This window comes from Mastigoproctus giganteus, chromosome 3 (genome assembly GCF_048544385.1).
Source record: "Mastigoproctus giganteus isolate SK-2022 chromosome 3, ASM4854438v1, whole genome shotgun sequence".
Taxonomy (NCBI): Eukaryota; Metazoa; Arthropoda; class Arachnida; order Uropygi; family Thelyphonidae; genus Mastigoproctus; species Mastigoproctus giganteus.
Window position 1 is genome coordinate 231,495,155 of NC_143577.1, and position 27,783 is coordinate 231,522,937.

Consider the following 27,783-nt stretch of genomic DNA (forward strand, 5'->3'; position numbering starts at 1 on the left):
ATAATAATAATAATAATAATAAAATAAAATAATCTAAATTTTTTTTGAACTTGCTCAACTGGCATCATCAATTGTGATATTGGCATTGGATATTTTCATGATATATGAATATAAAAACTTTTGGCATAAATTGACTTCTCTCTTCAATCCAGGACGCAAATGCTTGTGCTGGATATGAGTTGTATTATTTATTTATAGTGTAAAATTAAGTACACTAAGGATAGGTTAAGGAAAGTGATGTGCTAGAAATTCAGTGGACATCCAGTAAGACAATTACGATGCCATGGTTTTTAATAGTTCATGTAGTGGAATATGTGAAAGTGGCTACAAGTAATAAACATAAAACAATCAGAGCAGAATATTATTAGTGGGAATAGAGATGCAAATTTGAAATCTGTTTAAATCCTTGTCTTAAGGGTTTCAGTTAATTTATATCACAGAATGTAGTGTACTCTTAACTGGTAGTGCAGTTACCATGTAATGCACTACCAGTTAGATATAAAGATCAAAAAGGCTCACAGGTATTCTTATTCCAAGATAATTCTTCTGAAAGTCTTCACTTACAGCAGGGGTCGGCAACCTTTTTTTGAGTGAAGAGCCATTTTTGATCTAATTTAAAAAAAGAGAGAGAGAGAGAGAGAATCCACAGAGCCACCCCTCAGCTCTGGGAGTTTTAAAGAAATGGAATAGAGTGGGAAGGTGTTTTATTAAAAATATATATACAGGAAACCCTTGATTAATGCGGTTTTGAACAATGCGGTTTTAATTAGTGCGCAAAATTTTTTTTATACTATCCCCTTAATATATGCGTTATCAAATTTGATTAGTGCGCTGTTTTTTTCTTGTGGTGCTTGGCAACTCACAACGGCAACTAAAGTGGCAAATACGTGACACGCACTCACCAGGGTCTTCTAACTTAAATGAATGGGAATCGACTCCAAAATGCTCGACAGCAGCACCCCATACCACTCTGAAATTGAAATTTGCTCTGGTAACTCGTATTCTTTTATTATTAATATTAAACTTCTTTAATATTATGATATTAAAGAAGCAGTTGAGAATATATACAAATCGTGGGAAGAAATGACGAACAGCTGCATGAGAGCTGTCTGGCAGAATCTTTTGCCTGAATGCGCAAATGATTTTTGCGGTTTCATTAATCCTGTCAACAAAGTTATTGATGAAATTACTACAATTGGAAAAGACCTCGGCTTTGAGGAAGTAGATTCAGAAAACGTTAGAGAATTATTGGAATCGCATTCAAAAGACTTAAGTAACGACGATCTTGAAATTGAGCATCAACATGCATACGAGGAAGAAGACGAAAATGAAGCAGAAGAAAAGCAATTTGCTCCCAAAGAAATTTCATTCAAAAAACTTGAACTATTTAATACACTTTAAAAAGCAAAAGAACTCATACTAGAGATTGATCCAGATGCAGAGAGAAGCATGAACGTTCGTTGAGGGTTAGATAAGCAAATTGATTGTTATCGCAAAATCATGGAGGAAAGGAAGAAAGCTACCACTGTTCAATCGAAGTTAGATAAGTTTTTTTTGCAAAAAATAAAATTTAAATCATACTATCTTTTTTTAAATTTATTCCTCAATAATTTAAGAACTATGCAGTGCATTATAGGTACGTATTGAGTAAGAAAAAAATACATTTTTACAATTTCATAATTTTCAAGGATTCATTATAATTATTCCCATTGTTTCTTAAGTTTGATTAGTGCGGTATATTTCAAGGATTCATTAACCGCACTAATCAAGGGTTTCCTTGTATTTTGAAATATTATTTATTAATTGAAAAAACAAACAAACAAACATCCAATTAGGTATGAATTAACATTACTTTTGCTGCTGAACTTCTTGAGCAAGTCTCTCACAACAATCAAGCAAGTATGCCGTAATTTTCATCTTTAAAGATGCTGGGAGACTTGCCTTGTTAAAACGGTTCCTTGGTTTATTTTTAATATAGTTCACGTTCGAAAATATTTTCCCACAGAAATATGTCGAACAAAAAACTGAGAAGTCCAAACGCAAATATTTTCAAATTTATATACTTGTCCAGTAAACTACTCTGTGCACAATTTCGTCTTGCTTTTTCAACTCATCTATCACCGTCCATTTGTGTAGAATTGCAAGGGCAGCCTTTTGCCTTTCCAAATCGTCAATTTCAGTTTTAAGGCATTTTAGTCATGCACTCCACATATCCTTGATTTTTAAGTCCTATAACTCCATTTTAAATTGTGCTTCATGTGGGTTAAAAGTTAGAGCCGTAGTTACATGTTCAAAGAACCGCAGGTTGCCAACCCCTGACTTACAGCATACATCCATGGTATATTTTAGTCTTTTCAATGTTGAATAATAATTTTAATATCTTTTGAAGGATACATCCTGTGCACTCAACTTTATTCTGAAACAGGCTGCAAAAGTACAACTTGGTCTGAGTCGAGAAAATTATAGGTCAAACTCCAGATTTTGACAAATGGACAGGAACAAAGCAGTGATTGGCAGGTGCCACTCACTGCTTTCCCCTCCCCTGTCCTCCTTTATCCCCCCCACTTACTGCTATTTTAAAATCAGGAACTCGTTTTCCCGATTTTAAAACAGTAGGATGGGGGATAAACAACCTACCTAAGCTAAGCACACACCCTCCTTGACAACACAAAACAAAACACCTTCGCAAAAATCACCCAATCACAGAACTCAATTGTACAATCACTCCATTCTATGACCACGCCCACTGTGCAGAGACAAGTGGTACCCAAGTAATAGATTTTAGCCAAATTATATTTTTAAAAAGAGTGAAAAATACATATTGGTTATACTTCATCATACTTTCAAGTTCAATCATAATAACACAATAAGGCTTTATGGTTACTAGTGATTAATTATTATTCTGATTTTATGATTAATGGTGTATTGCTGCACTTCTTACTGTATTTATTTTGGAAAAGATTTATAATGTAAATAATGTGCCACAAGCAGAATATATAGAAATGAATAATAGTTGTTTTATTTAAGATAGGCTGATAATGTTATGCTATGACACAGGGGAAAAATATACAAAATGGCATAAAAAACAAGATATCTACAACCACTAGTAACAAATTCCACTTGGTGGGACATCCTCCTTGTTAGAAAAATCATTTTAATGTACACTTATGATAGTTCATTGTATCTCGTTTGCATTGCCTTCTTAACTGCATCTTTATATGAATCACCAGCTGTAGTACCATACGTGGCCCCTTTCATTCCTAATCCTGCAGTTGCTACACGCCTTTGAACCTGAAATTAAGAAGTTATTAAATGATACTATCAATAAACATAGATGGCATTTATTTTGTTTAAAATTAAAATAAATATGAGATTTTACTTTTTGGTATGAAAAGTTAAAGGCCAAAATATGGGAATTTTGCTGGAACAGCCTTAAAAAAAAAAAAAAAAAAAAATCATATCTTATTAATGAATTATACCTTATGATCATTGATATCAACAATCCAGTTGCTCCTTAAATTTTTGTTAAACTTTCAAATTCATGAAATTCAGACTAACAGTTCTCACAAAAGTAAGTATTTATACCAGCTTATCTCTGTCTCCCTCTTTCAATGTGAAAATTCCAACTTCACTTTGCCCTTCAAGTGACACACCATGATCAGATCTTCTTCAAGATGCCTGTTTTCCAACCTCTCTAACCACATATTCATATGCTTGTCCCTTTGTTATTTCCACTCATATTTTGAACCCTTTCAAGAAGATTGTTGTTTTCCTTTAAATGCAGCTTCCAGACCTGAATAAAATATTCCAAATGCAGTCTCACCACTGATTTACATAATGGAACTATAAATCCCCTTCTCCACTGATATAAAGGCACAACAGATCACTGATAAGACATCACGCTTCTTCCTATCTGCTGAATAGAAACTTTCATGTCTAACTGTAGCATTACTCTTATCATTTACACTAAAACTCCCCCCCCCCAGTGTGGAGTTAGTTGACCTACGTAGCATAGATAAGGTGTCAGTGGTTCAGTAGGTAGTAAAATTCTGAGTGTGATGGGTAAAAGGAAGGATTTATCAGACTATGGTAAAGGATAGATTGTGGGTGCTTGACAAGCTGGTGCCTCAATTTCCCAAACAGCTGACCTGGTGGGGTGTTAGAGAGCCGCCGTTGTTAAAGTGTACCAGGACTGGCGTCAAAATGGTCAAACAACTACCCGATTGCAAAATTGCAAAGGTTGATGTTATGAAAGAATAGCTGCTGTACTGAGGGCAAAAGGAGGACCTACAAAGTATTAGGTAAGTGGTCATAATTCAGTGATCACTCAGTATATATTATAATGGCAAGTTGCTATAATGGTGAGTGCCGGGTCTGACGACTCATCCAGGCGAACAGGCACAGCACTATTGAAGAGTTGACTACCCATGGACCAACCCCAGAACAATATCTGTCATGACCATTGCGTTGCACACTTGCACATATGGGCTACACCAACAGACGAATACTACTACAGCATCCACTCCAAACCAAGGTTCATCGGCGTAAAAGACTTGCCTGGTGCAAAGAGCATGCAAGTCGGACCTTAGAAGACTGGAAGAAGGTGTGCTGGTCGTGTCATGTTATTTACTCCACACTGTGGATGGTCGTGTACGGATTTGGCATCAACAACGTGCTCTTGATCCATCATGCATGGTATCAAAAGTGCAGGCCGGTGGAGGCAGTCGTATGGTGTGGAGCGTGTTTCACTGGCACGAACTTGGATCCCTGGTGCATGTGGAACAACAACCAGTGGTTTCTGCTATCGTCAACTGCTTTCTGACTGTGTACACCCCGCTATGTTACACTTTTTCCAGAATGGCGATGGTGTCTTCCAAGATGACAATGTGCTGAGCCATCGGGCACTTGTGCAGGAATGGTTTGAGAAACACAGTTCTGACTTCCAGCATATAGAGTAGCCTCTGAACTCCCCCAATATCAATCCCACAGCACACTTGTGGGACACTATGGAAAGGCATATCAGGCATCTGGATACACCAATCACCTCTTGGTTGGCCGTACCTCCTGAACTCTTCCGACATCTTGTTGAATCAATGCCGCGTTGGATAGATGCTGTACTGAGGGCAAAAAGAGGACCTACAAAGTATTAGGTAGGTGGTCATAATTCAGTGATCACTCAGTGTATATTATAATGGCAAGTTGCTATAAAAGCTCCAGCTTTTATAGCAACTTGCCATATGGGACCAACGTCAAACACTTTGCTCAGTCACTATACAATTCAAAACTATTTCTTGCATCCAGCTGTGGTTATAATAGTTCATCATGGTTGGATAAGCAAGGGTTTCTCTTTGTAAAGAGAAACTTGTTGTGATCTGTTCTGCGATCCATTTAAGATATTATATGGATGGGGGCATACTTCTCCAATACAAGGTGATTCCCCCACCTCCAAAGTTCAATGATGAACCCTAATATTTTAAGTAAATGAATGGAGTTATATTTCAATAAAGATGTTGAAATAATATTCTGCATTATATTTTTCTGTATTGCTGTCTTGGGGAAGCTTTGGCCTACCCAGTGAGAAATCTGGGTTTATGCTTACTTCAGAAACATTGTTATCCATAAGTTGACCTAAAATTAATAGTGGCATAGTATTTAGGGTTAAGCACCACCTGTGGTTTCCGACATCTACGCTTTGACCTAAAAATTAATATCATTTTCAGTCAAATAACATCTTACAGGTGACAAAATCCATTACTCATTAAAAACTCAAACAATATATCAAATCTCAGTGAGCAGCCAAGCAGTGTGCAGAATCAAAATATAATTCAAAGGAACATTTTTATTATATTATTTAAACATAATCATATTAGCTTTAAATATTAAGTTGAAAAATAATATAAAAAATTCCTTAAAAGTGTACATTTGAATGCCTTTGTCTTTCGTGATTATTGTGATCATCCAAAACCAAGAACCAGATATGGCTGCCTACGATAGTTTCATCCAACTTTCTCTTCATACCTCTTCTCCATTAACTATGTCCTGCTGGGATCTCTCTCCACTAACAATGCCCAGATTTGGTCCAAAAACATCCAGATGAGAGGTCAGGTAATGGAGGTTGACTGACATTCTGCATCTCATTTTTCTTCTTTTTTTCAATAAACTTACCAATGAGTTGGTAAGTTTATTGAAAACTTCACACCAGCATCTGCTTAACTCGTGAACCCATAAATTTTGAATCAGATAATTAGGAAACATAGAATCTATATGCTTGAAGGTATCACCTTGAAGATTCAATGCTATAACGAATCGTTTGACCAGTTCCAGCATGACATGGAGTAGTGAAAGCAAGACTTAGTTTTGGTGGAACCAAGGGATTGTTTACTACACTGTGTGTGCTAGGCGTAAACAGTTCTGGCAGATCATTCTTTTCTCCTGTAGTGCTGATCTATGCTGTCCTAGAGGCAGAGAAAGCAAGGGAACTTGGTGAAACCATCTTGGAAACCTAGAAGAAATCTCAGAATCTTGAAGTCACCAAGTCATTTAATTTATATTGGTTATACTTGATCTTCTCTAACACATGCTTCACATTTCTGTAGTCTTCTTTAATATTAATAGTGTACAACAACAGAAATCAATGAAAAGATGCCACTCTTCTGGACTGACTAATACCAATTTCTTTATAAAGACCAATCAAATTAAAACAATAGCACAGGAATTCTGCAAGTATAAAAATGTGCATAAGAGAGATGAAGTCTTCCAGCTGAGATCCAGCAGATTCCATTCTTTCAAGCTCTGCACTGGATTTGGTTAGACCCTCAAGTCCTCTAACAAGTCATCCAATTCTTGATGATTAGGGAAATGTGGCACTTTACTTGAACAGGCTTCTGAGGTGTAATACCAATTATCCTGCTCACTAGATTCATCATCCAATTCTGAAGTCCCTTTTCTGGAAGGTGCACTGAGTGGCAGGTCTTTACTGAGTAGCACTAGAGCAATAGAAAATACACTCTATTGCTCAAGTATATAGGATCCACTATAATTTTTCAACGTGCACGCACATCTCCATATTCGAGGTATAGCAAAAGGCATACATTTACAGCTACCACCAAACCATCCCTCTAATGTTGATCTGCAACTACTCCAGCGGAAATGAGGTGCCTACAACACTTTGTCTTGATAAACCACAAGTATTCCAAAAGAGGCTTCATATATACTGTAAACGGTAAGTACTATCAGCAGTGTTATACCTATTTCAGACCTATATACACTGTAAAAATGTATACAAATACTACACGATGATGCTCTTATGACGGCACAGGATTCACCATACTACATACATCTCTCTCTCTCTCATACACGCACACACACGATGACTTCACTAGATGTCTATAGGGATCTGCAGCCATGCTGCCTACAAGGCTTTCCAGAATATCAGAATAGAAGATGGTCATGTGTCCATATACCTCACTTCCTGTTTCAAAAGATCTCACAATTGTTAAATTGAACTGAAGTCATGCAAATTTGGAGGCCAATGAAGGTGGGTGACATTTTCACTGTGTTTCCGAACCACTCATGCACTGTGGGCTTGATGACATGCCACATTATTGTTTTGGAAGATTCTGCTTCTATCTGGGAAAAAAATGCAACATGACGGGTGCACATGGTCTCTTAAGAGCTGCTGGTAGGCCTCATCAGTGAAACACTGGTTCATAGCACCAAAGGTCCTAGTTCTTGCCAGCAAAACATGCCCTATATTAAGCAACTACTGCCACCTGCCTGGATATTGAGGCTGTGCACAATGGGTCCACAGACTTGTGTGACTTGCTGCAGGTATTTGGACTCATCTAACCAGCACACCCGTTTCCAGTCCTCTTGGGTCTTATTAGCACGTTGACACCACAGTATTTGCTGTCGATAATGATTAGCAGTGAGGAGAGGGTGTCTCTTGGACTGTCTGCTCTGGAATCCCATACGTCTGAGCATTCAGTATATCATTTTAGGATATGGTTCTTGCATTCCCCATATTATTTTGCAATGTCAACTGTTGTGCAGTAACTTGCTGTTCAGTCCATACAACATGCTACATTCTTCGCTCACTACGAATATCCCCCTTGCATAATCCTTTAGAGTTCTGTTGGCAGGTGGTCGTTTGACCTGTTCAACACCATTTTTTGTACACCTTAACCACAGTAGCCCATGAACAACTGACAAGATGTGCCATTTCTGATATGGAAGCACCCAATGCATGAGCTCCCACAATCATGCCCTTTTGAAACTCCGTGATATCTTTACTATATCCCACAACTTTATCAATTTGACTCGCACAATCAGATGCAATTACCACTGTCCTAGAGTACAAAGCCATTTGGCTTTTTATACTGCAAGCTATGCAGCATAGTCCATTATGGATGGGGTATTCATAATTCAGTGATCACCGAATGTATAGTCAAGTATATATATATATATATTTTTTTTTTTCTTCTTCTTACATAGTATTACCAATTATTTTTAACCCACAAAAATTCCTACTTCAATTTAATCAGAAGTACTTTCTGCCATCACTGAATTATATCCTGTCTAGACAGAAGAAAGTATTTTGAGATCCAGATATCAAAATGCTTATATTTGTTTTCAATCTGTTGATTATTGGAAACCCTCGCACCAAAGATGATTAGACACAATTTTTTAGAAAGGCTTGCATGCTTGTGAAAATCCTTTCACTTTCATTCAGAGCGAACAAAATACAAATATGCTGTCTTATATAATTTATTTTCATTATAAATTAAGAAGACTTACAAATGTTTCACAAGCATAAACATTCAATAAAGTAAAATACTATTAGACAGGTAGGGAATAGAGTTAATACACATCAAACTAGCCCGAGTTGTGATTTAAATGTTACTAATTTTCACATAACACTACCTTTTCATAGGTAGCTAGTATTCACATTTAGAAAAATTTGTTATGATACCGATACACCATTCATCACTTCACAGTGAAAGTCAGGCATATACTGAACTACTATAATTCAGAGTAGTTTGGGCTCCATAATAAAATGTAATTACAGTTGATGGGATGGGGAAGAATTATAGGGGAAACATATAGTCTGAACAACATTTTTTATTAACTGTTAGTACAAATTGGTAACACAACCAGTCTTAAAAAAAAAAAAAAAAAATAAATAAATAATAATAATAAAAAGCCTATTATTAATAGCAATCTTATTTCTGATTTTCAGCAAGTGTATTTAAGTCCCTCGCTTCCTGCCATGATGGACTTAATGTACCTTTCATTTGTTAATTCAAGGCTTTGATACATTCAGTAGAAATTATTTATTTATTAATTTATAAATGAGAAACCTGCAAATTCTTTAGCTATTAAAACTTTCCAATTTTATTAAGTTCAATTATTAATATTATATATTTACAATTGAAATCACTATCTTCTGGCAACAGCACAAAATCAGGTTTTCCAAGTTGTGCGGGAAAATAAGATTACATGAAATATTATGGACCTTACCAGTGTGGTATAAACAAGTTTTTAAAGTTTTTTAATTATTTTATTTCATAACAAACAAAAAGACTTATGGCACACTTCTTTATGAGATTTCTACTTCATTATTTCTTTAGTCTTTTTACTCTTTGCAATTCAGTGAGTATGCATTCATAAAAAGTAAAACCATAAAATGAAAAGGTCACCTTACCATATATATTAGTTTACCCAGTGATAAGTCAGGTTCCTTAACTGCAAAGCAAAATAACAATGCTTTCTTTCTTTAACAAAAGCAATCTTTCATGTTATAGCTATGTTGATCAGTTATTTTATACATTCCAAAGAAGTAAACACTGTGGAGTGATATTAAAGATATCATTATGATTTATTTATACATAAAATTTTTTTTTTTGTTAATTTATAAATGAATTTCTATTTTCAAAGAACCTACCTCTACAATGCCAGACCTCCCCTGTCCTGTTTTTCCAAGTCCTTGGCCTTCACTCCATCCCATTGCTTTTAACATTTTATTACCTATATTATCACTACCAATTCCTTCCTTTGTGGGTTCCTCGTACGGTCTACAAAAAAAACAAACAGAGAAATAAACACACTTCAAAATAATGTATAGGAAAGGCAGCTTTTACATGCTTACTTGTTATAAGAATTACAGAAAATATTTGTTTGGGCTGTTTAAAAAGTATCCAGGTAAGGTTTCACTGATGAATAATGCACAGTGGATCAACCTAGAATTCAACAACTTTCTAACAAATCACTACTTAGGGATGGAATCACCAGACCAACTTATATAATTTTAAATTTAAACTTATCTATGAGTACTGTGTGTGTGTGCAAGCAAACATTTTTATACTCTTTGCATGTTAACATGTGTTGTGTACCGTACAATAATGATAAACTGTATTATGGTGCTTTTTAACAGTTTTGAAATTTTTACATAAAAAATAATAAATAAAATAAATCTACTTTATCAGAAATATAACCAAAGAATCTCTTCTCCTTTTCTATAACATAAATGAGTGTAGTATAATATCCATGCTTAACACCTTGAAACCTATAAATTCACAATGAACCAAAAGCACTGTGCACTGTTTTAACAGTTTCAGGAATTGTATCAACCTATAATTATTATACGGGGGAAGCCATCTCTCATTAGGTTTGAGGCAGCTCCATTAACCAACAGTATTCATTAATAAATACAAAACAAAAAATGGCAAAAGTTACAAAAGGAATCTTTTCATAATGGCATTAATCTCATTTGTAAGATTATCACATATCTTGGATTACACACTATTTGCATTACAAATAAATAGCATTATACTTTCTCTTATGATAAATGATGTTCACTTATAGTGCAATACAAAGACAACTCTATAACAGCCTCAAAAATGAGATTAACGTCACTGCAAAAAGTTTTTTTTCTATTCCAAACTTCAGTCAAACAAATGCCTATTTAATAGCAAAGGTGTAAGTTCTGCTATTTTTCTATTAAATAACTCTTAACATAAAGGTGGAGATATACATTATAATCAGAGTGGGGCTTATTCTTGAAGACTTCCACCTCCTCCACAAAAAAAAAAAAAAAAAGCTTTTCCTTAGTGTACCTCTATTGGTTAAATCACACAAAACTTTCAAAACCAGGAAGCTCAATCTTAAATTTCCTTTTAAGTTAAGGCCAGTGTTTGAATTGAGATAATGCCTGTTTATCATTCAAAATTCAAATAAACCAAATAAAAATAATAAATTCTTGATTATCCACCGTTAGCAGGGCAAATATCCCATTAACAGAAAACCAGTGAAATCCTACAGCAATAAAAAAACAGTAAACATAAAGGATGCTCAGTTCTACAGAATGTGTATTGCACATATTATCCTAAGGGAGCTTACAGGTTTTGCATATTATTTGTAGTAACTACTGAGTGAAAGTTATCCTTTAACATAGAGTAAGAAAGTGATTCAACCAACGTAGATCAAAGAATTTTGTTTGTGATGTTGCTATGGTAGTTTTTGGGGCAAGGGCTACATGTCATTCTGCACCTACCAACAAGAATATAATCAAAAGGAGTCAATGTAATTGTATTTTTTTTATATATGCAAAACATTTCAGATTTTCATTAAGATAGAGAGGACATATTCAACAAGTATATGCTCTCCTGTAAGGGGGAGTGTGGCAGTGAGTAAATGGGGAGAATGGATCATACCTTATGAAAAGGAATGGTGAAAAAATCATGTGTGACCTATGGAAGTTGAAGGTTCACAATCGTGACTAATGTTTAACGTTTGCAGGGATTTATGTGCTTGATTTGCTATATTAATCTACAGTGACTTTTACAGATTCTTCTTATAGCAGACCTCTAATGAAGAAATAGTACTTGAAAATATGATAAAAGCTGTACCAGATGAATGTTTCAACACCATGGCCTGCACATTTTTTCCTTGATACTCCATTGGCTTTGGGATGCCACTGTTCAGAGATATTTCAGTTGAGATTTTGTGTATTTTAGTAAGGAATGGATAAGAAGAGGTATTTTTTTGCAAAACTAATAAAGCACTCTATGAGTGCATAATTTACGTTTTTGAAAGAAAGGTGGAGAATATTTTATAGTGCTACTGTTATTGTTATTTTGGTTTTTAGGAGCATTAGCAACTAAGGCCATATCGCTCTGGGATATGCGGTGGTCATTCCCTGACCTTTCCGCATCCTCCATATTTGGTGGTGACGGGCTCGAACCCCGGTCTAATCAAGAAGCGTGTGCTACGCACTGCTGCTCCTTCCCACCTGGCTACGGAGGCGCCTATTTTATAGTGCAAGCTTCATGATGTGTAATTCAGTAATATTAGGGAAAGCAGCTGCAGCATTCACATTCTTATCAAATTTTGAACCACCCATGTAAAATTTAGCAAAATGCAGAAACTGTGTATGAACTGGTAGTTATTAAATATGGACACCTAATGAATGAATGATTTTATCAAGGTGAACATTACAGCACTGTGTTAGAAAAAAAGCTTTGATCTGATGAGGATGAATGTGAACATTTCATCAACTAGATTTGGAAATGTTGTCAATCCAATTGTTTTTTCCAAAAGTGCAGATGGCTGTGCACTAGGGTGGTAAAGTTTAAAAAACTCACCAAAGGAGAAGTGTCAAAGAAAGTTATAGTGATATAAGTGAAAAGAATAGTGCTGAGTGTACCTTCTTAACAAATTCCAACCTGGGAATTGACATGTTATTTGCTACAAATGTTAGGATCTGTTTTGGAAAAGTGCTGGGGCAGTGGCTACCAATGTGATGACAATCTTTCACTAAAGTAAGCAAGGAACAGACCTAAAACAAATGCAATGCACATTTCAGATCTAGAAATGTCACAAAAAGAGCTGGTTATTCTAGGCAAGGAAAGATTTTATCTAACCTTAGGAGTTTTAAAAATGGAGAGAGGATAGAGATGGGCCTGAAATCAATTAGATCACTACATGAAGGGCATTTTGGGACAGTCAGCTCCAAGTCAGTAAAATAAGTGGAATACAGGCTTCATAAAAGATTGTTGAAAAGGATAGTCACTGTGTTCCTGACAAAGCAGCTTGCTATCCTCAGTGCTACTAAAGGTGTTGGTAGTAGGGAACTGAAGATAAGTTTGAAACAGTGACTTGAGACTGGCTGGATTTACATAGAAAGTGATGGGAGATTCTTCAAAAGTTCTGAACTAGAGTACATGGATGGTCCACTATTCTATTTTCCAGGTGAGGTTGAATGGGCCATTAGAAGAAGAGAAGATTCATTTGTCATACCCAAATCTTGGTGGTATTAAGGGAGTTCCTGCTTCATGGCCCGAAAGGTAGACCTACTGGTTGTGAAGTTGCCATATATAAGTTGAGAGGATTGCCTTCATAGGTAGTACAGACATATTGCTTGTCTCTAAAGGCCCTGGTGAAACTGGCATCACACCATAGTTTGCATCTTGTGCAAAGTTCATATACATGGCATTTTCAACAATTAATTCTAACCATCTAGAGCCAGGAGGTTGTCGGAAAGATCTGAATCAAGATATGCCATAGGAAAAGATACAGCCAATACAATTTAAGTAGCTGGGACTGTAGTTTTGCTTAGTGGCTGCTGCCGAATTTCTAGATTTCTGCCATGGATGATGGACAATTCAGAATGTAATTTAAGTTGGAGATTGAAAGGATAGCTCAAAATGAATATGGTAACTTAAGTTACTTGACACAATTAATAAACATTCAAACTTGTAGTGTTTTATACATTCTAGAGGGAAAGAGGAATCTAGTTTAGAGAGAAGGTCGCTAGATCAGAGGAAAACTTGGCCCAGAGTTTTTAAGATCAGTGAAGTAGCAGAGTTACATATCAATGATATTAAGACAGTCTTTATGGGTTACCTCACAGATGGCTGGAGGCAGAAGGTAATGGCTGATAACTATTAGGAGGCCAACAGCAAGGAAGAAGGTTTCCATTGTAGCATCAAAGTGAGCATTAATAAGCTTAACAGATTTGATAACACTGAAATTTTTTGAGAAACAAACAACAGTGCCCCTGCTCTTCTCATTATTTCATTTCAAAACATGCGTCAGGTGAGTTTTGGTGTTTAAGAATCCATATAAACTGAAAGGCACCATCTGGAATTGAGGTGATGATTTACCCCCCTGCCTTTTTTTTTTCTTTCTTTCACTCTTTGCAAGAAAATTCTAATATTCATTACCTGGATGGATTTTATTAGCTAGGGGATCGGAATGCAGTTGTGGCACTGTTGTAACAAACTGTAGTCAAGTATTCCACGGAATGCAACTCACAAACAGGAATTCTATTATGCCAAGGAGGAGTTTTTCTTTTCCTTTGCTCACCATTTTTCCAATGATCTGTTCACAGTACAGCAAGAAATAAGCAAGCAGACAACAGTGATGGAATCATGAGAGGCTACTGTTCCAGTAATGCAGGGAGTGTAGTATAACACACCAAAGGGACAGAAATAACAGCAAGGTATTAAAAGTTACCCAAAGTTGTGCATCCACAACTTTTGACGGCAAAGGAATTATTGCAGGTCAACACAGGTAAAATTATTGTAGCACACATGCATTTGGGCAGTCACACACAAAGCACAGCAATGCCATCAGACCTGCAGTAATGAGCAAAAGCTGAAGTCAAACGAAGAAATCAAGTTATGTTTTTATAAGTTAAAACACTGTTCAAAACAAGTGGAGGATAATTCAAGGTCAACCTCATTTGCAACAAAACATATGTTGTTTTCAAACATTACATTAATTTTGTTTTAATAATAGTGTTCTAATGCAAAACCTGATTATGGATTTAAAATAGTTCAATTGTAATGAATTTTAATGAAAGAGAATGGAAAAATGTTAACCACTCAGTTATGATATCACGAGATATAGAGAGGTGAATTTTATTTAAACAAAGAAAACTATGGGGTATGGCCACACTAACATGCTCCTATGAAAGCACAAAAGCAGGGTAACCACCATGAACAACAGTTCACTGAGGTATAGACAATATTTATGAAGTGTGCATATTCTATGGTTAGTTGGTTTTGTGGGAAGAATAACCCAAGTTGCTAGAAGGGAAACTATGCAACCTGTGGGTACAGGCTGCTTCTTACTTTGACTCCATTTCCACAACTGTTCAACACAAAGTGGAGCGTATTTTGTGCAAAACCCATGATTTATCTTGGTGGGCAAGTTTTATACTAAAATACATGTGGTATATCTTTTTAACAATTTTTTTTTTCATAGCAAGGCAACAATAAATGTAACAAAATGTGTCAGGTTTATTTTCACAGCCTTTTACAAACAGAAATATAAACAAAGTTTCATTTGCATAATTCTGTATGAGCAACCCAGGGAATGATGCTTCCTTGCAAGATGCTGTTCACTAATATACTAACTCTCTTAACTTTACTTTTCAATAAATTATCTACCTAGGTACTTTCCATAGTTATATTTCAATGATTCATGATTTACCGTGTTCCTACATATCTCAACTTGAATCATACTAATTCTGATCCCACTATTTTTAGGTTGTGCTGCTGTAACAGGAAGAAGGAAAACACCTGTATCAAATTATAGATTTGTTGAAATTGGAGCATCATTTAGTCATCAAGTTTCTCACCAAAGAAGGAAATGGGCCAAAGGCCATTCATGAAAGGATGGTGGCTGTGTACAGTAGCAGTGCACCTTCAGAGTACCAGGTGAAATTCTGGTCAACACAATTCAAGTGGAGTAGCGGATCCATGTCCAGGAAGGCCTGTGACAGTGACCACTCCAGAAATGTGCCATGCTGGGGAAACACTTGTGCTGAATGACAGATGTTTAAAAGTGTCCCAAATCTCTATGGAATGTGACATCTGAGGGAGCAGTTATAACCATCCTCTATGAACATTTAGGCATCACTAAGGTCAGTGCAAGGTGGGTCCTCAGATTTCTGACTCCTGTGCAGAAGCAATTCAGAGAATGGTGTTGTGAGGAGAATTTAGAGCTTTATGGCAGGGATCCTGAAACATGGGTTCATCACTGGGATAATGAGACCAAGCAAGAATCAATGCAATGGAAACACAAGGGTTCTCCCCCAACCCAAAATATTTCAGACACAACCTTCAGCTGAAAAGATTATGGCCACCATTTTTTTGGGATGCTGAGGGAATTTTGTACATTCATTACGTGGAACACAAGCAGACAGTCACTGGGGAGTCATATGCATCCCTACTGTACAACCTAAGGGATGTAATAAAGGAAAAATGCTGTGGAATACTTTCCAGAGGTGTGCTGCTTCTTCAGGACAGTGCACAGGTCACATGCTGTTGCTTTGAGGGACTGTGACTTTATTTAAAAAAGTGTATTGAAGTTCAGGGGAGTTACAATGAAAAATAAAAACAGATTTTTGCATCTATCTCATTACCTTCATAGGCAGGTAAATAATTTATTGAATGCCCTCATACATACAGAGAGAGAATACCTTTGCATCTTTTATTCAAAAACATGAAGATTATGCAAAATTGCATAATATCATCATATTAAAGGGGGAAAAAAAAGCCATGCCCTGCACAGATTTACTTGATCAACAGAGATCTCCATGTGGGTGCTGTGATTTTCTGATCACGTAAGTGTGATGCTCGCTTAACCAGACAGCAGCAAGAAAGGATAAAAAAAAAGTTATAAGTAGATATTGCCATTCCATTACATGCAACACTCAATATTTTTGGGAAAAGAGCAAGAAACAATTTAAAACAGTATAAGTCAATTATATTCCTTACTCTGGCACTATACACAATAATCAGAACAAATACAAGATACCGTACAAATTACTATTACAGTAAGTCCCCGACATACGTAAGCGATACATTCCAGGACTTCTTACATAAGTCGAGTATTATGCAACTCGGGAATGACTAATAAAATAGTGCTACTATATCCCTGATATGCTAAAATTACAAAAACCACACAACATCCTCAGAAGAATGAAGAAAAATAGTTATATATAGTTTTAATTAAAAACTTTATCTGGGTACAGTGGTGAAGTAGACAGAGTGGCACATAAGAAAAGAAAATATAAAAAGAAGAAAAAACACACGTTACTGTAAAAACTGATATGCATTTCGTAGCTTCGGTTATTATAGTTGACTTCGCCACTTCTCGCATTCTGTCTTTTGTTTTTTATTATTGTGTTTACTGTTGACACTGACATCTAAATTCCACACAATACTTGTTAATTTTTGACCATTTTCGTACATCCTTTATTATTTTAATATTCTGATCCAAATCGATCACTCCTTTTCTTGGTACATACCACTGTTACACTTCACAGGGTTATGGCAGAAACACTATTATTACCTCACATTTTACTAAAGCACATTTCCGAAGGTCACTACCATAAAACAATTTGCAGTTTTTCCAGTTTACTGGGCTTTTCTGTTGGTGCAATCTGTTATAAATGGATAATAAACTCGATCTTACTGCATTTGTGATAATACCGATAGCTGGAATTCTTTGAGTTTTTACATTATTATGGTGAAATGTATGTCCCCCTTCACTGAAATCTTTGGTCAAATAAAGAAACAAATGAAATCTTTAGTCATAAAAAAAAAAAACACAAACTTTTCAGAATTTTTTCTACATTTCTGTTTTAAAGCTTTGTAAACTTGTTACCCCAAATCTTACTTGTGCAATTTGTGTGTGCTGTGTTTGTTGTTATTGATTTATTATTATTATTTTACTGTTTTAAATATTACAATCCTTTAAAAAAAATTGATGGAAGTCCGAAGTTATGTAACTCGGGGACTTGCTGTACTATTATCATGGGCCACATGTTGTTTGGGCTGAAAAACCTGGATAGATCATAGGGCAAACTTTATTCCCTCTGCCTGAGATCAGTTCTACAGCCTCAAATGAAAAGGTTTTAGAAAAAATACTCCAGTAATCAATGGGAACAGGACCCAAAGTTCTCCACATGAGTGATAGACAGTGCTGTATTGTGCTGGCTAAAATGCCACAGAGGATAACAAAATTGGAGTTTTTGGGCTTTTTCAAAGCCCACAAACTCCAATTTTGTAACTGAATTTCCCTTCATAGGAGCATGAAAAAGTGTAGCAATATTTTTTGTGATTCTATAATTCATTTTTTACACTTGCAGAAAAATAGGTTTAGATTCTACATAAATTATATTAGATCAGTTGTATGGGCAGGAATATTGTAAATAACCAAAATGTGTAATTTTTTGTATCACAAGAAAATGTCATTATTTGTCTTATATATATATATATATATATAAAAAAAGATTCATTATTAAAAGATTGTGTGTAAGAAATCAATCATGTAATTCATTCAACAAGCTAAGCAAACCTATATGTCATTACCAAATGGACTAATGAACATGATTATTGAAGAAAAAACACATCAACATGCACATTAATAATAATATAGTTTTAGGCACATGATCCAGGTTACAAAGATTTTATAACTACCTAATTTTTTTCTTAAAATAATAAGTAAGAAAAAAAACAAAGAGAATGTAGATTATAGTTTGATTTATAAAAAATATCTTACACAGGCTGTTGTTCCAATTGTTTTAGATACTTGGCCTTCAACTTGTTGGGATGTGGAGGATCTGGCTGGCCAAATTTCTCTCTTCGCTCCTTAGCTCTGTCTCGATAGCCAGCCTGCATGGAACCATCCATTTTACTGTATAAACCTTAGTTACACAAGATTTAATTAACCTAGCCAGTCTAATTTCCAATGCAAATCTCAAGCTGGAATATACCTGTCACTCAATGCTAACCATCCTACAGAAACTCCAGAAGCAAAGGAACTTTCAATGTACCAATGCACGTACATGTGCAAATGTTTTGAAATTTTTTTTTTTTACAAGTTCAGAATAAACTGTTTGCTTATTTCTTTGAAATATATGACATTTGTCTAATGTGTATATAAAATTAACATATATGAGGGTGTAAAGTATAAACAATACAAAGAATAAAGTAATATTTAAATGGTGGTCTTGTCCTACTGTCATAAAAAATAAAAAAATGCCATACCTTTCATGATTACACTGGTATGTAAAAAATTATTTCTTTACACAAATAGCACACACCACTGATAGTATTATTAATGAAATTTAAACTTGTGTAGAATAAGTGAGTAAAATTTAATTTTGTGCAAAAATTCAATAAACCTAATAACAAAGAATTAAAGAATGGGTTCCATAAGTTTTCATTTGTAATAAAAAGTGCAATGGAAGATGGATAACATTTGTCTGAATGTAATTCTATGCAGAGAAAACTATTAAACTTTCCCAACTCTGATTTTGTAAAATCACAAGGCAGGTTCATTCCTATTAACTGACTTTCCCAACTTTTTGATTGAAAATTTAGACAATCTAAAAATACAACAGATTATATAACTGAAAGCCACCCTCAATATAATGTTAAACTCCTCATTAAAAATTTAGACGTTCTGTCTGCAAACATAGCAGATTATTTAAGTAAATTTTTTTGGAGCATATAACATGCAGAGGATATAATAATGTCTTTAGAATGGATATTACAATGCAATTTGTCAAAATTCACATCATAGGTAATGCCTTAAAAAACCTATATTTTTCATAGCATAAAAGTGGAAAGGAATTTGGAGTGTAAAATGGATACTATCTTGGATGGGTGCTTGCTAGACAGCAAATATCCATCCATAACATAATGAACTATATATGTCATATTTAATTAGTACGCAACATGGATAATTATATGCTGAGACTGACTGAGTGAAGAGGGTGTTGTGTGTTTTTTTTTTTGAATTAATTGTACAGATCCAATAAACAATGTAAATTTTGTTTGAAACTCTGTAACCTCCACTTCTACTGAATGCTAATAACCTAGTTCACAAATATCACCATAATTTTTAAATAACAGGGTGCTTAAAGGATAAGAATAGCATATATGGCATAAGCTATCTACATTATAATGAAACTTATACTACAAAAAAGTTACTGAACTTAACCTTACACTCTTACTTTATATAGCTACAAAAAAGACAAAAGTGCAGTAAAATTATGTTTTAATAATACTATTATATATTACTGTTTTATTTTAGAGAAGTGCCAAAGGACAAAAGATACACAAAACAGTTTTTCTTCATTATATATATGCCTACAATCAGGGATGCACTGTTATAATGGCTCAACCAGGTTCGTAAGTTATATTTTGAATGTTCTGCTAAGCTCAGTTAACAAGCCCACTACTGACTGGCACTGGCAGCAAACCCATGCCTACAATATGGAAGGATCATCATTATTTTATGATTATAATAGAAATATGTATAGAGTTTAATATTAATTTAGAGAAATAAATACAATACAATGTTCAACACTGTGTTCAAAATGAGTTTTGGACACAACTGATGAAACCAAAGTCATGCTCATTGTTCTCATACTAAATTTTCTGTTAAAACAAATCTATTATTTGTATCTGAACAAGTACCATTTTTCTGAATTGTCCCTCATTTAAAATCAGTACGGACGCCCCCCTCATTTAAAATCTGCATGGATGCCCCCCCCAATTCTCAATTTATTTATGCACCTCAAATTTTGCCCTTTCAGATCGGTGCAGCTGTAACTGCAAAAAAAGAATTTGTTATTTTTTTTCATCTACTGGTTACGGGTTGAATAAAACAATAATAATAATACAGTTACAGTAAATTAGTTATTCAGAATTAAGGCATGTCTTCTTTACTGTTCTAATTAATTATGGTACAAGGAAATTTTTTAGCAGGGCTCAGGATAGCAGTTGCTGTTTGCAAGCAAAATTAGGAAAGCTAATAATTTTTCAGCATTGAAAATATCACTAAAAAAAAAATCTGCCGCCAGGTGTGACTGGGTGAAGACGTAGACTACTGTAGCTGCTGCAAGTCAATAAGTTTCCTTGAAATTTTATCGTATTTTTCATTAGTTTAACATATTAATTTGTTTTACAAATAGATTAAATAGGCTTAGTGGCCTTCGTTGGCTTATTTATTACTTGGCTTTTTTGAATGTGGCTAATGACTTTGTAAATTACAACTCGCTATTCATACCACTATCGTAACCAGTGTTTTTGGAGGGAATATTGCAGCACGACCAGTAGTGCAGAAGAATAGTAAGGTTTAAATTGTAATAAATAAGTATTTTGAAGGTTTTAATCACTTTTTGGTTATATATCTTTTGTATTTTATCATATTTTAGATTAGTTAACGTATTAATTTATGTCTTACAAATAGATTAATAGGCTTAGTAGCGTTTGTTAACATATTTTTTTAAAATTTAACTAGTGACTTTGTAAGTTACAACTCGCTACTTGTAATGGTGTTTTGGCTGGAATATTGTGGCATAACCAGTAGTGCAGAAGAACAATAGGGTTTTAATTGTAATAAATAAGTATTTTGAAGGTTTTGATCACTTTTTGGGCATATATCTGTTGTATTTAGCTAATTTAATATTGTGATTGTTATTGTATAGCGTATCTCGAACTTGATAGCTAAGGTATAGGGTAAAACTATATAGCGGAATACGTATTACTGGATTAGCTTAGTACAGTATTGTATAGTCGAGTATAGTATAGTAGATTAATCAATTTTTATTGTTAATTAATTTCATCGTATTTAAGAAAAATCATGCCCCAAACTAGAGCAGGAAAGCAACGTGCACAAAGTAGCAGGAGTGCTGTGGATCGAGGAAGAACCGAAGGGGGTGATTCTCCAATGCATCACAGCCTAAAAAAAGTCCAACTTGTGAATGTTTGCAGACCTATCTGAAACAGGACATGATCTAGCTGAGGAGGATATTTTAGTACGTGCTAGGGGCAGCACAGGGTATCAAGAAATTAGGCACCAACTCAGCATTCTGAGAGGCATCTATGAGAGTTTGAAGAATAGGGTAGATGCTCTTGAAGGAATTGAAATGGGAGCCCATCAAACTCTCAGCTGACCAACTCAACACCAGAGCTCACTCTTGTGAGCTCTGGCGTTGAGTTGGGCAGCTGTAACCTTCAGGGCAGAATGGGATGGTCACACAAGGTGCTAGTTATTGTGGGTGACTATTGTCAGGGAGATGGGAAATACAGTGAAACTTCTCCTAACGGACACCTCTCGTTAACGGACATTTTCAAATTCCCCAACTCACCTCCATTGGTTTTAACGTGTTTGCAGCTTCTGTCTAACGAACATTCTCTGTAACGGACGCAGACAGGCAATTTGCACTGTTTCGTTTAGATTAGCACTTAATTTGATCTCCCCATAACGGACAGCGGGCGAGCTCACGGCCCTTTTTCTAGGAACGTTTCTTCCACGTATTGCCTCAATTGTGTGTTTATTTTCTATTTCCGATTCTCTGAATTTTATCAAGGTTTACGTCGCGGTTCTAAACCCTTTTTCAAGAATTTTAAGGCACATGTAAAACTTCTGATGAATTCGGTATGTGCAGGGAGGGAGGGGGGAATATGGTCGGCCTTTCGTCTTTTCAGTTTTGTTCAGTGTCGTGTGAAGTGCACAATGTCTTCTCCTAAACATTTAACTTTAAAAGATAGCCGAACTCATTAATGCGTATGATGGGCAAAAAAATAGTGTTCGCAATCTCGCTGTAAAATTCAAAATCGGGAAGACGCAGGTAAGCGACATCCTAAAGAAAAAAAATGAACTGCTCAAACAATTTTGGCAACACGTAAATGATCGTTTGTTTGTTTGTTTGTTTTTTAGGAGCATTAGCAACTAAGGCCATATTGCTCCGGGAATATGCGGTGGTCATTCCCTGACCTTTCCGCATCATCCATATTTGGTGGTGACGGGCTCGAACCCCGGTCTAATCAAGAAGCATGTGCTAGGCACTGCTGCTCCTTCCCACCTGGCTATGGAGGCGTGCCCGTAAATGATCAGCAAAAATCATTCCCGAAAACAGTTGTACTTCAAATTTGTCGCGCACGTGCTAAAAAAATTCCCATTAATGGGCCTATTATTAGGGAAAAGGCTTTGGAGGTTGCGAAATCTATGGGAGTAAATGAGTTCAAAGCTTTTGTGGGATGGCTAGACAAGTTCAAAACTCGGCATAAAATTTCTTGGAAAACCGTAAGTGGTGAAGGTGGATCTGTTGATACTGGGGTTGTAACAGAGTGGACCGTCAAATTGGAAGATTTATGTCGTGATTTTGAAGCTAAGGATATTTACAACTGTGACGAAACAGGGTTGTTTTTTTTAAAGCTCTTCCTGAAAACACGAGTCTAAAAAACGAAAAGTGCCAGGGCGGAAAAATTTCTAAGGGACGCTTGACTGTACTATTGTGTACAAATATTCTGGGAGACTTTGAACAACCTCTTGTTATAGGAAACCCACAAAATCCTCGTTGTTTCAAGGGCATAAAGTTGAATATTTTGGATGTTGACTGGAAGTCTAATAAAAAAGCGTGTATGACACGAGATATCATGAGCGAATAGATAAGTCACTTTAACCAAAACATGATTCGTCAAAACAGAAAAATTATTCTTTTCATGGATAATGCTGCATCTCACCCGCACATTGAATTGTCCAACATTCAAATCATTTTTCTGCCACCAAACACATCTGCAGAGTGTCAGCCCTTGGATCAAGGGATAATAAAAAAATTTAAACTTCACTACAGAAAACGTGTTTTAAGACATCTCATTGCAAACATGAATGATGTAACATGTGCGAGTGACCTTGCAAAGAAAATCAGCATCCTAGATGCGATTCAATGGATTTCCTCTTCAGTAAACGCAATTAGAAAACAAACTGTCGTGAACTGTTTTGTAAAGTCTGGCTTCTCAAACGCAAAAATTGAAGTTGTGAACAGCAATGTGGAGCACCGAGAAGAACAAGAACTTCAACATCTATTGATAACGTACGATACTTCCGCTACAAGTGATCCTAGCTACAAAGATATAGACTCAAACCTCACCACGGAAGATGGTGCTCTAGATATCAACGACATTATCATCGATATTGTTCAAGAAGTTCCTCATGAGGATGAAGAAATGGAAGGAGGTCATTCTGTCGAAGAACATATTAACGACGAACCACCGATGAAAATAGAAGCGCTCATACAAATCAATCGTTTAAAAATGTTTTTCGCCGCTGAAGAAGATACTTCGATGGTTTCGAAGAAGGACTTTTCGATGGTTTCTTCACTCCAAACAAATGTTGAAAACAAAAGTATCAGCCGGAAGAAGGTGCAGAAGAAAATAAGTGATTACTGTATGTATTTTTCTTAAGATAAAGTCATAATATGCATAGCACAATTGTATGTATATTATTTACAAAAATATTGTGCAAAATCTGTATATAATTTAATTTAATTTTACATTAAACGTTTAACGATTTTTCTTTCTTTCTTTCTTTTTTTTTTCTCCCTCAGACTTCTTGTTAGCGGACACTTCTTTCTAACGGACACATTTTCGTTCCCCATGGCTGTCCGTTAAAGGGAAGTTTCACTGTATATAGTGCAAAGAGGATAGTTGAATTGGACCAGGGTATGTCTGCCAGGGGCAAAAGTTGATGACGTTGTAGAGCAGATATCATCTTTTAAGAGCACAAAGGGTGATATTGTTGTACACGTTGGCATTAATGACATTAAGATTAGGAGATCTGCGGACTTATTTAAGAAGTACAGGTCAACGTTGAAAAAAATTCATAAGTTAGGGTTAAATTTGAAAGTGTCTCCAATTCTGCCCATACACGATGGGAGGGAGTATATGATAAGAGCCTTGTCAATCAATTCGGCCCTGGAGAGACTGTGCCAGGCTCATGGGGTAGAATTTTTCTCAGTGTGGTCTGTGCTTGTTAACAGTATAGTAGATTAATCAATTAACAGGAGAGATTGTTTCTACAGGGATGGGATACACTTAAATAGAAAGGGTGCAAGAATATTTGCTGATGCTATCAAGGCAATGTTAGGTGGGTTGGAAAACTGCTAGCTTGGGGGGAGGGGGGGATTCACCATTCTTGTTTGTTTAAGGGCTTTACGGCGCAAGGCCATAATGTGCCTAACTATGGTGATGTTAAATACATGGTTTATGTACAAAAATGTTGAAGTTCATACTGCGTTGTACAGTTGTATCTGTTTTAGGAATGAAAAAATTTGATCTGCCAGGAAGTCAGCAATACTGAAAGGAATGTTCATCCTGGAAAAAGAGGTAAACATAGCTTGTCGGTCAGTATTGTATTTGGGACAATCAATGAGTACATGTTGGACAGTGAGCTGAGTGTTGCAGCTTGTACACAGTGGTAGGTCAGTGGCTGCAAGCAAATAAAGATGTGTCAGGTGCGTGTGACCTATCCGTAATCGGGCTAATACGACTTCTTCATGTCTGTTTTCACGTATACTAGATTTCCATGGTTTTAGATTTTTTTTTATGCCAAGTAGTTTATTGTTGCCTTGATTCTGCCAGATATGTTGCCATTGTTCAAGGCATCGTTTCTTTAAAATATACTTGTCGTCACATGCAGGTGCAGGATTGGTCTACAGCAGGGGTGGTCAACAAGTCGATCACGCCTTTAATTTCGGTTGATCACGTAACAACGAACTTTAAATACTGTATAAATAAAAAAATAAATTAACCAAAATCTAAATGGTATTATTATGCACCCCACTGCATACGTTTATTACAAATCTGCTGAACCACGTGACTACTCTTGTTGTCGCACAGCTGCTAGGCTTGTCTAGTGAAAATTCACACAGTTATGTTGTGGAGAGCAGTGCCTGTCGAATTCTTATTTAGCTTACTTAATATTAATAACTGGACAGTATTTATACGTTAATTTAATACCCTTTGATTTAAAATGAATACTATGAAAAAGAGTAAAACGTATCATTTTCATCAAGAGTGAGAAGTAGAATACTGTACAGTTTTGTAATGATAAAAGAAAAATGTTTGATTTGCAATGCTTCCATGGCTTAAAAGTGCTCTTCAAGATCTGCAATTATCTCGAAATACTGTGTGCGATGCATCAAAAAAATGAGTAAAAATGTGAGCGAACAACTGCGTGCTCATATTGCTAAGTGAGTTTCCTTTTCTTTACAACTGGATGAATCTACGGATGTCAGTGATACAGCTAAATTGTTCGTTTTTATTTGTATGGTTTTCGATGATTCTGCCACTAGCGAAGAACTGCTGGGTATGGTTTTGTTAAAAGAAAGAACTAGAGGTGTTGATTTATTTAATATACTTAAAAATTTTATTGAAAAATTTAAATTACCATTATTTAAGCTCGTATCAATAACAACAGATGGAGCTAAAGCAATGACGGGGCATCTTAACGGATTCATCACATTGATCCAAAAGGATGATGAACCAGCAAAAGATTAAATACTAAAAGTGTTATGGCTGTAGCTTTCAAAATTATGAATTCCATCAGAGGACAATCCCTTCAAAGGAGACACTTCGAAATGCAACTCTATGAAAATGAACCAGATCTGATATTACATGCACATGTGAGGTGGCTGAGTCGGAGTAAGTTTCTACAGAGATTTCGGTATTTGCTGAATGAAATTTTAAAAATTGTTGATCAAAGGGGAGATGATTATCAGCAGCTACAAGATACGCAGTGGTTGTGTGACCTGGCTTTTTTTGTCAGATTTTACCAGTAAATTAAAGTGATCTAAATTTGAAAAAAATTAAAATGTGGGTGACACGATTCATTTTGAAAATATGCAAGATCATTTGCAAAAATATTATTTATTATTATTATTAGCCATATGGTGCAAGGAAGTCCGAGGCTTATGCTGCACCAGCCAAAAAGGTTTTCTGAGAGACCGAGAGAGAGAAGTAGAAGGAAATCACCAAGAAAGAGAAGAATGATGATATCTAGCTCAGGGCCTTAGTTATGCCAAGCTCATACTCACCAGATGTGAAATCCTGCTTTTGAATTTAATAGTGAGAAATATGTTTCTGAAATTGAGAAAGTTATGGATGATTTTGAAACCAGATTTGGTTATTTTAAAACAATTGAAGACATTGTTCAATATATTTTTATCCATTTAATGTCGACTTAGATACGAAACAAAAATTGCAGAAAAAATTGCCGAGATTCTTCACATGGAGAAAATATTACTTGAAAATGAAATTATTACAATGCGCAACAATATCTTCCTAAAAGCCAGATCAAAGTTTCCCTCTACAACCAAGCCAGTTTTCTCATCCGAGTATTGGCTTCTCAAGTGGGCGTGCCACAAACTTAGCAGCCTGCTTCCCCAGCTCTGGACCACCACTTTGGCCAACGAATGCACTTAACATCCCAAGGCTTAAGTCGCTCATTATTGAAAGGAAGCTCGTCACAACAATCAAACTCAGGACCGGTCTCATCTCCTCCCCCTCCTTCTGGGACAACTGTGCATGGAGGATCCCCAGCTATGCCCTCTGCAAAGACACCTCCACCTGTCAGACAGATGCTATCTCAAGTCCAGGACCCAGGACTTAGATGCCGACTTCAACGAGTTCTGTCGAGATCGACAATATAGGAAAAGAATACTCAATGGGATGGTCAAGGCTACTACTATTATAATCTGAGTCTTGAACAATGTGCATTCTTAATCCAACCAATTATATACATATTTATGCACTTCAATGTATATCCTGTAGTATGTACTTTTAAAAAAATGGTTGTACACTCACTTAGTGTTCCATATAAGTAGTATACTCGTCATTTCTCCATTTTCCTGTACTTTATTTCACTTATTTATTGTGCTATTATTTATTTATGTATTTTTGGCTTATTGAAGCAATA

The 27,783-nt window shown here is 35.6% G+C and overlaps 1 protein-coding gene across 3 annotated transcripts in view; it reads right to left on the bottom strand.

Moving 5' to 3' along the window:
- Positions 1-3,036: 3,036 nt before the first annotated feature.
- LOC150088835 (RNA-binding protein 5-like) overlaps positions 3,037-27,783 on the bottom strand; it is a 405,596-nt gene continuing 380,849 nt past the window's right edge. For 2 of the 3 annotated variants that reach the window (XM_090369695.1, XM_090369696.1), the window contains 3 exons: positions 18,574-18,686; positions 9,944-10,073; positions 3,037-3,291 (listed from right to left, as the gene is read on the bottom strand). In XM_090369695.1, coding sequence (XP_090225821.1) covers positions 3,166-3,291; positions 9,944-10,073; positions 18,574-18,686 — 369 coding nt within the window. In that variant the 3' untranslated portion in view covers positions 3,037-3,165. The remainder of the gene's footprint in view (positions 3,292-9,943; positions 10,074-18,573; positions 18,687-27,783) is intronic. The other variant, XR_016546742.1, reaches the window with a different exon arrangement.